Source organism: Daktulosphaira vitifoliae, unplaced genomic scaffold, assembly GCF_025091365.1.
Source record: "Daktulosphaira vitifoliae isolate Bord-2020 unplaced genomic scaffold, ASM2509136v1 Scaffold_5, whole genome shotgun sequence".
In the NCBI taxonomy this organism is placed as follows: domain Eukaryota; kingdom Metazoa; phylum Arthropoda; class Insecta; order Hemiptera; family Phylloxeridae; genus Daktulosphaira; species Daktulosphaira vitifoliae.
Genome location: NW_026099576.1, coordinates 33,335,864 through 33,349,987, shown reverse-complemented (window position 1 = coordinate 33,349,987; position 14,124 = coordinate 33,335,864). Strand labels below are relative to the sequence as shown.

At 25.4% G+C, this 14,124-nt stretch overlaps 1 protein-coding gene across 1 annotated transcript; it reads right to left on the bottom strand.

The window, feature by feature from the left end:
- Positions 1-1,942: 1,942 nt before the first annotated feature.
- On the bottom strand, positions 1,943-8,875 carry LOC126907901 (uncharacterized). The gene is made up of 3 exons (XM_050689561.1): positions 7,118-8,875; positions 3,784-3,998; positions 1,943-2,138 (listed from the first exon to the last, which is right to left on the bottom strand). The coding sequence occupies exons 1-2, from the start codon at positions 8,595-8,597 to the stop codon at positions 3,793-3,795; spliced, it is 1,686 nt and encodes a 561-aa protein (XP_050545518.1). The 5' UTR covers positions 8,598-8,875; the 3' UTR covers positions 1,943-2,138; positions 3,784-3,792.
- Between the last annotated feature and the right edge of the window lie 5,249 nt (positions 8,876-14,124).

The following is a 14,124-nucleotide window of genomic DNA, read 5'->3' as shown; positions in this document are numbered from 1 at the left end:
AAACCAAAATATTTTAAAGAATCTATTAAAAATCAAGTATTAATACTGATTTTTTTTTAATTTTATGAAATAAAATGTTTAAAAATTAAAGGAAAATATGTGTTGTATAATTATGTTATTTTATTTTAAGGAAATTTGTTTTTACCAACAGCTAGTCACATAAAATTAGTTTATATATACAGATTAAGGTAGCCAGTGGCGTACACAGAAATTAAATTTGGGGGGTTTTTGAAATTTAAAAAAAATTAGATGTGACACTGCCAATATTATTCGCTCAAAAAAATTCCTGTTTTCGATTTCTTTATTTTGGAAATATTTATAGTATGATATGATCTTTTTCATTGTTATTACTTATTGTTTATCGTCCAAAATTATCGCTTAGCTTATACATTTTTTACGCTAGTGAGGGTTATTCTTATTTCTTAAATCGATCTCCGTACCCGCCATTTTTTTTGTTATTATATGAAAGTCATTTGGGTAAAAACTTACCTTTTTAGGTGCTGAATTGGGGATGAAAATTCGTTCAAAAAGGTAATTTTTCAGTTTTTGATCATTATTTCTAATGTTAATATTATTTTTAATGTTAATTTTAATATTTTCTTTAAAAAAGGTATTTACGAAAATAGTCTCACATTATTTTTACTTGCTCAAAATTTGCTAAAATATTAGTCTTATGTCTTAGTTCTAGTCTGTTTTATAGTTTTGCTGTTATCGCGAATTATATATATATATATATTTACATTTAGTCTCGCATGTTAATCCTATGAAATCACTTTAATGTTATTTTGATTTAAATATTTTTACGTATTTTACTACATTTTGCATAAGTATATAATTTGTAATAATGTCATTAGTATCAGCTGATACTAATGACATTACTATCAGCAGCGAATTACTCATATTATAAAATTGCAATACAACAATGTAGCAAACGGTTTATACTTGGTGACTTTTGTCTCTAATCGTAAGATATTTATGCCTGATATGGTAAGTGTAGTGTAATATGGATATTTTATCATCTACAATTATAATATAATATAACATATTATGTTGTGCGGCTCGTGGGTGCTGGTGGTGGGAGTGCGACTTTAATTATAATACCGCTAGTAATAGGTATAAAAAATTGTCAAATAAAATATAATAAAATAAAACACAATACACATATTATTATTTTTAAGGACGCAGTAGAAAATAATAATCATAGCTATTATAGAAAACGACAACGACGAGCGTACACGTAGTTAATTCTAAAAATAAATTACTCAATACAGTAATATACTAATATTTTACTATATGGAAGACGTTTTCAGACGTCTAAAACCCGTATATAAGATTGCAGCTTAACCTTACCCGCACGCACACGTTAGGTACCCCTCGTTTATAATATACGTTTCAAAATATTGTTCGGACGACGCTGTAGGTCGTCCAAACACTGCTCGTGTGTATATGCGAACCAATGCACATACTGAGCGAAACAACTTTAATGTTCTCACACGACAAATGTATTAGAACTATTTTACTAATTAAAAATTTGCATTTTTAACACGCTTATATTAGTTTCACCTGTATATATGTATGTAGGTATGTTTGTTTGTAACTTTATACGCGCCACGTGTTATTATCTCGCGTATCCCGTCGTCTATGGCCTTGAGACTAGACTGTCGTAAAGCATTCACCTCACCCCGCTCACCACTCGACGATAACAATATTTTCTTGTATAATTTTATTTTTGGTTTTCGTACCCGTACACGCGTGCTTGTCATCAATATTTTATATATGTTAACAAATTTTTATTGTTTATTATTAGATATAAACATTTAAAGATTCAAATTTTTTTAATTTAATTTTTAAGTTAGCTAATTTTTTTTTTATGACGATATTAGCAAACATATAGCCTTTACTATCAATGGTATAGACATCATATTTTAGAAATAATACTTCATAAAAATTTCAATTTATTATATTTATACTAGTTTAAATTTTTAAAATTAAGAGATTTTTTCCAATATTTGATGACTATTAGCTCAACTAGATTAAAATCGGTTCATTTAACGCATTGATCATCAAAATTGTATTGAATTGAGAATTTGTATGGATAGACATAAAAAAAAACGCACTTTTTTAGTTTCCATCCGTAACTAAAAAAAAAAAAAAAAACCAAAAAGTTTTTAAAACATCTACTCAAAATAGCGTATTATAAAAATTCATTATAATTGTAAAAATTCATTGTTAAATTTATGTGAAATCCAAAATCATTTTTTTAGAAATGGTTTATACAATAATATGTTACCAAAAATTTGGAATATTGTAGACTGGTAGTGGAACACACAAATAATGTTAAAAAATTAATATATAAAAAAACGGTAGCACAGTGGAGTTGCAGTACAGTGTGGACGTGGCATAGTTTAGGCAAGTATAGATAATATCTGACAGTGATCATAATCACTATCATAAAAGAAATGTTTCGATGAAAATCTGTAGATATGTTTTATTTTAATATATAAGTGTAATATTTTAAATAAATAATTAATAAATTTGTTCGACTTCGACGGCCATCATAGAAGATAGGTCGTTGGGATATTTTTTTTGAATTTATAGTATCTTACATAAGTTTTATTTATTTAAAAGACGTAGTATTTCAAGAACATTTTCAAAATTAAAAATTCTACTTTTGTAAAAAATTGCTATTTTGAATCCCCCCTGTGGGCAAGTAAATAGTCAGGTTTTCAAAAAAATTATATGTAATAAAAAGGAAATATCTAAGGATTTTATACAAAAATAAATGATTTGGCTTCATTCATTTTTGAAAATCATATAGTAGTTTTAAGAAAAAAAAATTTAACATTTACCGTTTTGAAAAATTATAATTTTTTTGAGATTTCCCTCATTTATAGGAAACGAGAGACCTTAAATATTTATTTAAATTCAAAGTACATATTCCCATTTGAAAAATCAAAGTTTATACTTTTAAATGGTATAAGGGATAAACCAAAAAATATTTATCTCGACCTGTAGTATTAATAGGAAGAAACTAATTAATGGCTAGAGATGTGGAGAATAGCTATTGAGAAAAGGGATTAAGAACAAAAAGAAGTAAGATGTAGAGTACGAGTTTGACAAAGGAATACATATGGTAGATGAAATGTGAAGATCAGTGATAAAACTGAAACGTCTGGTGTGTTATGCGATAAGAGAATTCCAATGAAACTAATAGGTAAGTTCTATAAGACTGTAGTGAGACCAGCTATGATGTATAGTTCAGAGTTTTGGTTTGTTGACAAAAAAGTAGAGCAAATAATGAGTATAGTAGAGATGAGAATGCTTATATAGATGAGTGGAGTGACTAAAGAAGATAGGAATGAACATATAAGAGGGAGTATAGAAGAGGTAGAGAAAGACCAAAAAAGAGATGCAGGGATTTTATTGAATGCGATATAAGGAAGGCTGATGTGTGCGTAGATGATGTGAGAGATCGTAAAAGCGGAAGTTTAATATAAGAGTGGCCGAACACAAGAACTTGGAATTAAGGGAAGGAAAAAGAAGGTTAATTATATCGTTAATGATAAAATTATTATTTTGTATAACTCATAATGGGACCACTAAAAACTGTCAAAAAAATAATATATATATATATATATATATAATTAAATCCTATTTACAAACTTGAAATAATTTATTTTATTCGAGATAAAATTAACATTGAAATGTATAATATTATAAATGTCATAAATATATATGATTGATAAATAAAAATAACAGTTACAAAATTAAAACCAAACTTACATATGAATATTATATGAATAGAATGTAATCGATCATATATTTTGGCAGTGGAGTCTTAAGTTTTGATGTTTCATCAATATTTTGGTTATCTGTTTGTTTTTCGTCGTTGTCATTATCATGATTTACCATATTAATGTTGTTTTCTACATCATCGTTAGATTCAGCATTTTCCATATTATATATTTCAGTGTATATATTTTGGCTACATAAGCGATCTAAAAAATAATTAAAGATAAATTTAATAATAACTTGCTCGGCTCTTTAACAAAAAAAAAACTCTACGCTACTATAATTATAACACAGATCAATAGACTTTCGCTTTTAAATCTATGAAATTCTGTTACTAAATTCAAATTTTACGTGGAGATTTTTAAAGACAGAACTGACCTAAAATAATTAAGATAGAGGGCATGGTATTGATGATTTTCGTACTATACTAAATAATCTATTAACAGCGATTATTGTACATAATTTTTACTTATTATAAAATTAAACTTACGATACTTTTAGGTTCTCTCGTTAAAATGTTAAAAAACTTAAGTTTTAATTAATGAGTGTAATCAGAAAACTGTACTGTTTCTGTCAAGGTAATCGCTGTACACACAATATTCTTTATCAATTTAATAATCTTTCCTTATATGACACATACACTGGCCACCACTGTCAATATCTGTATAATTTTAATATTGTCCTTTACTTTTATCTTTTTTTCTATTCTGTAAATTGTTAGGCCGATACCCTCTCCCAAACGTGATCGTCGTCGTCGGTGTGTCTCGCCCGGTGTGTAAAAAGATTGACGTTTCTATTTCCTTTGAACCACCGTCGTGGTACTCTGCTGTGTGTGTGCAGCCAACATTTTTTTAGTGTGTGACTTTTGTTATTGTGCAGTAAATTTCAACACGGAGTCGGCCATTTTACGGGGCCGAGATCCCCGTTTTCGGATGAGTCCCATCCGGGACTGTGTATCGAATTTTTTTTAGCTTCGATGCGAAGCTGTGAAGGTATTAATTTTACTATAATGTGTTTTTTTTTATTATTATTATATCCGTTACAAGTTTTTCTCAGCTCTCACTGGACCGATTTCTTTCAACAATACGTCAAAATATCACAAATCATATCTAGTTGAAAACGTTACCTTCAAAAATTGAAAAAATTTCCTTCGTTCCCCGTAAATGGGGGAAATCTCAAAAAAATTACAAATATAAAATCGCTAATTTTTTAAATTATTTCAATTTTTTTTATATTAATACCTTAGATAATTCCCTTTTATTTGATATAATTTTTTTCAAAATCTAACACTTAACCTGCTCACGGGGGGGGGGATTTAAAATAGTAACTTTTTTACAAGAACTAACTTTTTCTACTTAACTTTTGAAAATGTTCCGGAAACACTGCGTTCCTTAAATATATATCAAATCAAAGGTTTTGTCATGTACTATAAAATGAAAAACAATAATTTGTGCCGACACCTTATCGTCTATGAGTAAATTGATACCGAAATTAAGCAAAAAATGTAATGTTTGCAAAAAAAATCAGCTCCTATTGTGAAGTTTTTTGTATTTAAAACTACCATAACTTATTGAAATATTAACAAAAACAAAATAGTATTTTTTTGTATTGACACCTTAGATAACTTTCTTTCATTTGATATTATTTTTTTTGAAAATCTAATACTTATTCTATACATGGGGGTTTTAAAATAGCAACTTTTTTACGAAAACTAACTTTTGAAAATGTTCCGAAAATATTTACAGTTTTATTTAATCTTAAATAAAAGCTTATATTATATACTTAATTATGAAAAAAAAAAAATTTCGAAATATAAATTTTCTTCTTGATGAAAATAGCTACCGTATTCAAAAATATGCTATTATTGTGTTAAAATTCTTGGTTTTGTATTTTATTTTATTATAAGGGGATTACACTGATTTTCATAAATATTATATCAATCTAAATGACATAGTATAAAAAATTAGTTATATTTCAATTTTTTTGTTTCTTTGAAGTCGAGAAAAATAACTTTAAAATTTGAACTAGCTAAATTTCCATTTTTATTAAGTGACGAATGAGACGTACGGTTTTTGAGACTGTAACACTTGGATCTTTAACGACTGTCGCACTGATTTTTTTTAAATTCTTTTTCGGTTAAAAAAAATGTTTAACTCATTTGATTTTTATCTCATTTAGATTCAATAACTTCAATAAATATCAAGGATCGCATCACTATAGTCTCCCCTCGTCAGAAGAAATTTTTTATTCATGTTAATATTATTTTACTATGTGTTTTTTTTTGAGCCCGCGAGTTATTTTTATACCCTCACTTAACCTAATTTTTTCAACGATACGTCAAATGATTACAATTCGTATTTAGTTGAAGATATTACCCTCAAAAATTGAAAAAAAATCCCTTAATTAAATAAAAAGATACTTAACCAGCTCTCCCAATAAAGACAATTAAAATCATTAATTTGTTATGTTTTTAAAGTATTTATTGTCGAATTAGATTTGATATGATAAAATTATTCAACTACAAAAGTAAATAATTTTACTTTATAATTTATTAATTTTTTAACTCTATTTGTGTGTGCTACTACCAGTCTATAATATTCCAAATTTTTTTGTAACATGTTGCTATATAAATCATAGATTAAAAAAAAAAATGATTTTTAGTTTCACCTGAATTTAATAATGGGGTTTTACAATTATAATAAAATTTTATGTTAAGCTTAATTGAATTAATCTTTTTAAAAACTTTTTTTTTATTGGTTCTTTTAGTTAAAGTAAATCACTAAAATTAATTAAGTTCTGAATATTTCCATTGTAGAATCTTTTTTAACACCAAAAGTTAATTAGAAACGATTACTATGATTTTTATTTAAGTGATCTATTATGATAAAAATATAAAAAAAAGTCGAACTTTTGTGATAAATGTACTGTAAGTAGTAATTATAAAATTCCCTGATTGCATATTAATCTTAAAAATTTTATTTTTTCTATTTAATAATGTCAATTTCAAACTTGAAAGTTGAGATAAAGTTATTGTAATTAATTCTTTTTTTTTTTATTATAAACTTTCACTTTAAAGGTCTTTAATTTTATATTATATTTTTGAATTTAAGAATTACTAATCTAGATATAATTTAGGAAATAACATATCATGTAGCTTTTGTAATTATCCACCAATTTCTTAGATTTAAACATTATCTACAATTATATGCTTTATAAATTTGTATATTTTTGACATATGTAATTTTAATCATATGTATCTAGTAATATAATGGTTTTAACTTTGAAAGCTATTATTAAATTAATGTTTAGAAAAATTTGAACTTACTTATCATGGCTGATTTGGGATTAAAAATGGCATTAGACACTCTTCCGAAGTATAAAGAATGTATATTTCGTGTTTTATTCACTGCAATAAGGGATTCCTTGTATTTGTCCAATTCGATTATGTATGTTGACATTACATCAACAAGTTGGGAAAACTCGTTATACAGTTGAACAATAGTGTTATAATTTGTAATTTCATATTCCCTTATTAAACCATCATAAGCATTTAATATATTATTTCGAAAAAAGCACTTCGTAGATAACATTATGTAATTCAATAAATGATTTATATTAGATATATCTCCATAACAAATGGTACGAATATAATTGCAAAGTTTATCTAAATAGATTATCGGTTGTGGTTGAAGAAGATTTGTATCTTTAAAATATTTAATTTGGTTAATTATTATTGGACCAATTTCTGCCATTTTATTACGGATTTCATTCATTTTATTTTTAATATAATTATGCGATACAGATTTGCAAAAATCATTAATCCTCTTTAAAAATGATATATACATACGGAAAACTAATAAAATTGGCCTAATAGTTGAAGCTAACACTAGCTGTTGATATCCTTGTAATTGATTTGAATCAAAATTGTATTTCATGTAACGAAACACGTCAAAAAGTGTTACATAAGAATCATCGGGACACTTATATTTAAGTGGTGCATATTTTAAATGGTCTAAAACATTAACGGCCCGACAATCTTTTACTTCTGGTAATTTTCTATATTGTACACCTGACATGAGATTTCGTTCATCAAATTTTTGCTGTCCCATCATTAAATCGTAGTATAACAATTTTTTGGGATGGAAATCCCATCGACAATCATTTTTCATTGCTAATTGCAATATTCTAAATACTTCACTGTGTTTTAATTTCAATCTTTCATCTTTGAGTTGCAAGTCATTAATAGACAACCTGTTTTTTAGTTTTTCTACTATATCAGGGAGAAATTTAATTCTATAATCTTTTTCCTTATTGAAATCTGGGCAATTCGTAAATACTTCCTCAAAAGATACATCAGAACATGTATTGTACACAAAATATTCCAAACGTTTTACTATAGCTTTATGTATCATCAAAAATCCTTCTAGTAAATTTAATATTCTATTCGAATCATCAAATTTACCATTTTTACTTTTAAAGTTCATCTCCACAGATCCTGAAACGTTATTCAAGTATAAATTTACATTCATTAGAGATGATGTATAATTTACTCGATCTTCTGATCTTAAAGCTTCTAACATCGCAATTACAATTTCACCATGAGATTGTATAGCTCGTCCATATATTTGTAAATCACTAATCAAAATATTTGTTTTTTCCTCTTCTAATTTTAGCAAGTATTTTTCATTATGTTTAAAATAATTCAAAATGTACTTGGAGAAATTACAATTTAATTCCCTGTATTCTAATGCTGTAGAAAAATTAAACCAAAGAACAAAAATATAAAATATTTTACATACAGCCATTTTAATTAGAAAATACAAAAAAACCAATATATGCTGAGACAATTACACTTTTAGTATATTTGATGATATATGATTGCAAGGATTCGTATTTATGTCAATATATTTAAAATTTGAATTTGGAAAATGGCATAAATAATATTAATTTAACAAACACATTTGTATAAATAAATAAATCCAAAACTACCGTTTCACTATTAAATCTTTGCTTTACGCCGTAAGACTCAAATTAGACGTAAATAATTAAAAAAAAAAAAAATGGAATATAAAATTATTACACAAAAGTTTTAATTTTTTACATCACAATAATATTTTTTGTTTTTCTTCGGGTGATGATTACATAAAGAAGAAAAGTTGCTAGGAAAATTGTTTTATTTAGAGTTAAGTTGATAAACTTACCTTTCCATATAAAAGTTTTTATTTAAAAAACATACTATTTTTATGTTAAAATATTTGATTTTATATTTTTGAATCGCTTTAACTTTTTTAAAATAGTATGAATATATACGTTTATTTAGAAGTACTTTATACATATCTCTTTTATCCAACACAAATGTTTTTATTTACACATTTGTTCAATTTTTGTTAAAATGGAACAAATTCAAATAGTTTTTATTGATTCTTGGCAATTTTCAGTCTTTGAAAAAATACTTTTTATTATAACAAAAAAAATGTAATATAAAATAATATAAATAGATTATAAATCACAATATGTAATTGTAAATTTTCAACCTTAAACTTTTTTTAATTAAAGTTTTAAATAAAGTATAATTGGTAATTAAAAAAAAAAACAATATTAGTAAAATAACTAGTAATAATTTAATAATTCATTTATTATTGTCTTTTGTTAGTTTTATTTTAAATTTGAACTTAATAAATAATCAACATAGTTTTTAGTAATATAATGTCTACTGATGAAGCAGCAAATTATCAATAAATTTATCATCTTAAATAAAATCACAATATAATGTCTCTTATTTATTTTTTGTAGGATACAAGACATAAAATGATGTCAGCCAGTCTAACATTATGTTTATATGGGTTGTGATAAATCATCAATTATAACTGCTCGTTAATATAATATATTAACTGTAAATGTTTGATTGTAATTATTTAAAAACTATTAATTTTTTTCTTTAGAAGATACAATTTAACCGTATAATTACGTACAGTTTTGATTTCAACTCAGTAAACCATAATTTACCGAAAATAATTGTATATCGTCATGCACAACGAATAAGGTAGTAACACAAAAAATTCGATTTTGAGATAATGAGGTATTTGGTTTTAGGCCCTACTTCCTATAATAACTTTCATCAAAATATCAAAAATTTAATATGATTTCGATTTAATCTACTTATATAATTGATAAATATATAACGTGTAATCAGAGATTAAATATTATTATTGATTTCGGGTCATTCCATGTGAAATCACCTAATGTGTGTGCTGGTATAGTTCAGAAATTTATGAAATTTATATCATAGACTTCTTAAAGGTCATTGACAACAAAAATAATATATTTTTTTTTTTATTATTGTTTTTTTACCAGATAGAGTATTTTTTATAATTAAAAACATGAAAAAACAGCCATTGCTCCTAGGATTTTTTTATGAGTCCCAGTAACTTAATATACTACAGAACGCAGAATAAATACAAGAAATTAAAATTGAGTGTTGAAAATTATGTTGTTTATGGATTTTCCATAATACGCAAATTGTAAATTTTGTAAATTCTATAAGTAGCGTTAAAATTATTTCTCCATCATAAAATTTTCACCAGACGTTTTAATTGCCTAAAGGAAAGTACTATGTAAATTTGAAAAAAATTCGTTCAGTCACTTTTGTGTAATGAGATGACAATGTTGGCTATTTTCAGCTAACCTTGCATGTTCAAGACCGTAAAACGATACAAAAAAAATTATAAATCGATTCAAATATGATATGGGTTAAAAGAACATTACTAAAAGTTTCTAAAAAGAAAAAAAAAATTTTAATTAAAAATTTTTTTGTTCTTCAAATTTTGCTATTAAAATACTGCAAAATTTAAAAAAATTAAATCAAAATTTCGATGTTCAAAAAAAATTCAAAATTTATAAACTTAAGAATGAAATTGAAGTACTATTTAATATGAGTAAAACAGTGCTAGTTCCATAGTGATAGTTTATTTGGATGTGAAGTTATAGGCTCTAGAACATAGGCTGTTTTTTCATGTTTTTAATTATAAAAAATGCTCTATCTGGTAAAAAAACAATAATAAAAAAAAAAATATATTATTTTTGTTGTCAATGACCTTTAAGAAGTCTATGATATAAATTTCATAAATTTCTAAACTATACCAGCACACACATTAGGTGATTTCACATGGAATGACCCTTTCCTGAAAAATAAGAAAAAAATAAGTTACATCGTTATTCTTTGGACATATCGATATGTACGTTGCAATTGTACATCTGACAATATTTTTGAAATAATACACCTAGTAAGCAATTATAGATATGTCGTGTTTTATTTTGTAAAAGATAGAAAATTGTTGATAAAAATCCCTGAAACTTTTAGCTAAATTACACATAATTGTTAGATTAATAGTAGAATTAAAGCAAAATGTTCATTTTTGTGTCCAATTTGAAAATTTCACGTCCATAGAATTCGATTTTTTATCACTGAACTGATTTGTTTGTTAATGCGACAATAGAACCAGATTCAATTGTATTGTAACTTACCAGAATTTGAAAAAAAAAAGCACTCAATTGTAGAAATTTAGTTAAAATCTTTAAAACATTGATCATAAGCAAATAAAATGATAAATTAACAAAATTTTTTTGTTAATCTTAATTTTTTTTTTTAGCTTCGATGCGAAGCTGAGAAGGTATTAATTTTACTATCATGTGTTTTTTTTTTTTTTTTTTTGTCTGTATACGCTCAATTTCAGCTCTCACTGAACCGATTTTGATGAAAAATATGTCAAAAGATCACAAATCGTATCTAGATGAAGACATTACCCTCAAAAATAGAAAAAATTTTTCTCGTTCCCCGTAAACGGGGGAAATCCCCCAAAAAATTACAAATTTAAAAATTGCTAATTTTCGATATTTTTTCAATTTTTTTTACTTAAAATTGCCATAACTTTTTTAAAAATTACCGAATCAATATAATTTTTTTTTTTATAGATACCTTAGATATTCACTTATTATGTTATATATTTTTGTTGACATTTGACCCTTGACAAGCCCATAGGAAGGGGTTTCAAAATGGTAATTTTTTACAAAAATTTAACTTTTTCAACTTAACTTTTGAAAATGTTCCGGAAAGACTGACACTTTTATATTTATCTTAAATTAAAGCTTATGTAATATACTTTAATTTGAAAACAAAAATTTGACCTCTGGATTTGTCTTCATGGTAAAAATGACTACCGTATGCAAAAATATGCTATTTTTGTGAAAAAATTCTTGATATTATAATTTACATTTTTTAACATTATGATTCTATAACTTTTTGAAAAATGCATGAATCAATTTTATTATTTAACAATAAATTACATAAATATACTTACCTCAGAAGTACAACAAAACGAAAAAAAACTTAATATGAGATTTAAATTGTGTAAAATTATTCTCGAGAATAGGTAAAAACATAGATTTTTACCAATTAATAACAGTATCATAAGAAGCCTTAAGATATCATTCAATAAATATCAACTGATATTTACGAAGAAAAAATATTCTAACTAACCATGATTATTTATTAAAATATTTTACAATATTATCATAATGATTTAATTATATTGAATCGTAATATGCTACATATACAATAATATATAAAATAATTATGAAAATGTGATTTAAAAACAACAAAAAACTATCATTATACTATTTGATTTTCAGCGGATGTTTACTGATTTTCTAATGCTACATTTTACATGTTACACTATTTTCTCAAACTTCAAATTTTTATGGTATATTAAACAGATACATAGCTAAAAATTAAAATATTTTATTTTTTTTTGAAATTTGGTCCCCCAACAGAAATAATGCACCAGGAATACGTGTATTTTTATAAAATTTCTAACTTTCTAGGCCTCTAAATCCCAAGAAAATTGTTATAAATATTTGAAATTTAGTTAAAACATAGATTATACAGTATACAATAGCACATATGAAACTCACGACAAAATAATAACTTAGTAATGGTTTTAAAAGAGCTCAAAAAAGCCAATTTTCATACAAAGAACGCGCATTTTTAGAAAATTATTTAAGTTAAGAAATTTTCCTAAATTTTTTTTTTTAATGTAAACTTCAAGTTTTAAGTCTAAAATCTTAATTCGACTAAATCAATATTGAATAATCTGTGTGTTTTTTAATGATCTAGCTATTTTTAACATTTTAGCTTGGATGCGAAGCTGAGAAGGTATTGGTTTTACTATGATGTGTTTTTTTTGGTGTCTGTTACCACTTTTTCTCAGCTCTCACCGAACCAATTTCTTTCAATTCTTCATGAGAACATAAATCGTATCTAGTCGAAGATATTACCCTCAAAAATTGAAAAAATTTCCCTCGTTCCTCGTAAATGGGGGAAATCTCCAAAAAATTACAAATTTAAAAATCGCTAATTTTCGAAATTTTCGAAATTTTTTCAATTTTTTTTACTTAAAAGTGCCATCACTTTTTCAAAAATGAACAAATCAATATAATTATTTTTTATATAGATGCATGATATCATTACCTTTCATTTTGTATATTTTTTTTATAAATTTAACCCTTAACCTGCCCACAAGGGGGGATTTAATATGACAACTTTTTCACAAAAAATTAACTTTTTCAACTTGATTTTTGAAAATGTTCCGGAAGGTCTGACACTTTTATATATATCTTAAATTAAAGCTTATGTAATGTTCTTTATTATGCAAAAAAAAAATTTCGGACTTTATTTTATCTTCACGGTGAAAATGGCTACCGAATGCTATTTTTGTGTGAAAATTTTCGATTTTACATTTTTAACTTTATAATGCTATGACATATTGAAAAGTCTATGGATCAACATTATTGTTTTATAAGAAATACTATTTTTTAATAATTCCTTTTTCATTCGACATACTTTATCTTAATCAGGATACTAATAATGAACTAGCAGATCATGTAGCTTTTGGAATAATCCACCAATTTTTTAAAATTAAACACTATCTAAAGATTTGCATCGAAGCGTTTTTTTTTATAGTGATTTTAATCACTGTCAGATATCATTATACTTGATCCATCTATGCCACGTCACCACTGTGCTGCGACCCCCCTGTGCTGGGTTTTTTTATATTATTATTTCTCACCAAAAGTTAGTGTGTTTTGAGTATCACTTTATATGTAACGAACTGTTCTGCGAAATTATGAGTAGTTAAAAATGAACACAAAATAAGAAAAAACGAAACAATAATATACCGTTCAGTTTGATATCAACGATACTCGAGCGAGCGTTTAATTGCGAATGAATAATGAAGACTCGTTTTAACGAGTCGCGTGGAACTCGTCGAATTATTT

Bases quoted from the DNA above. Each gene is read 5' to 3' on its own strand.
- LOC126907901 (XM_050689561.1), bottom strand. From the start codon at position 8,597: ATGGCTGTATGTAAAATATTTTATATTTTTGTTCTTTGGTTTAATTTT. The intron at 3,999-7,117 runs GTAAGTTCAAAT...ATTATTTTTTAG, and splicing joins TCCCAAATCAGCCATGATAA to ATCGCTTATGTAGCCAAAAT.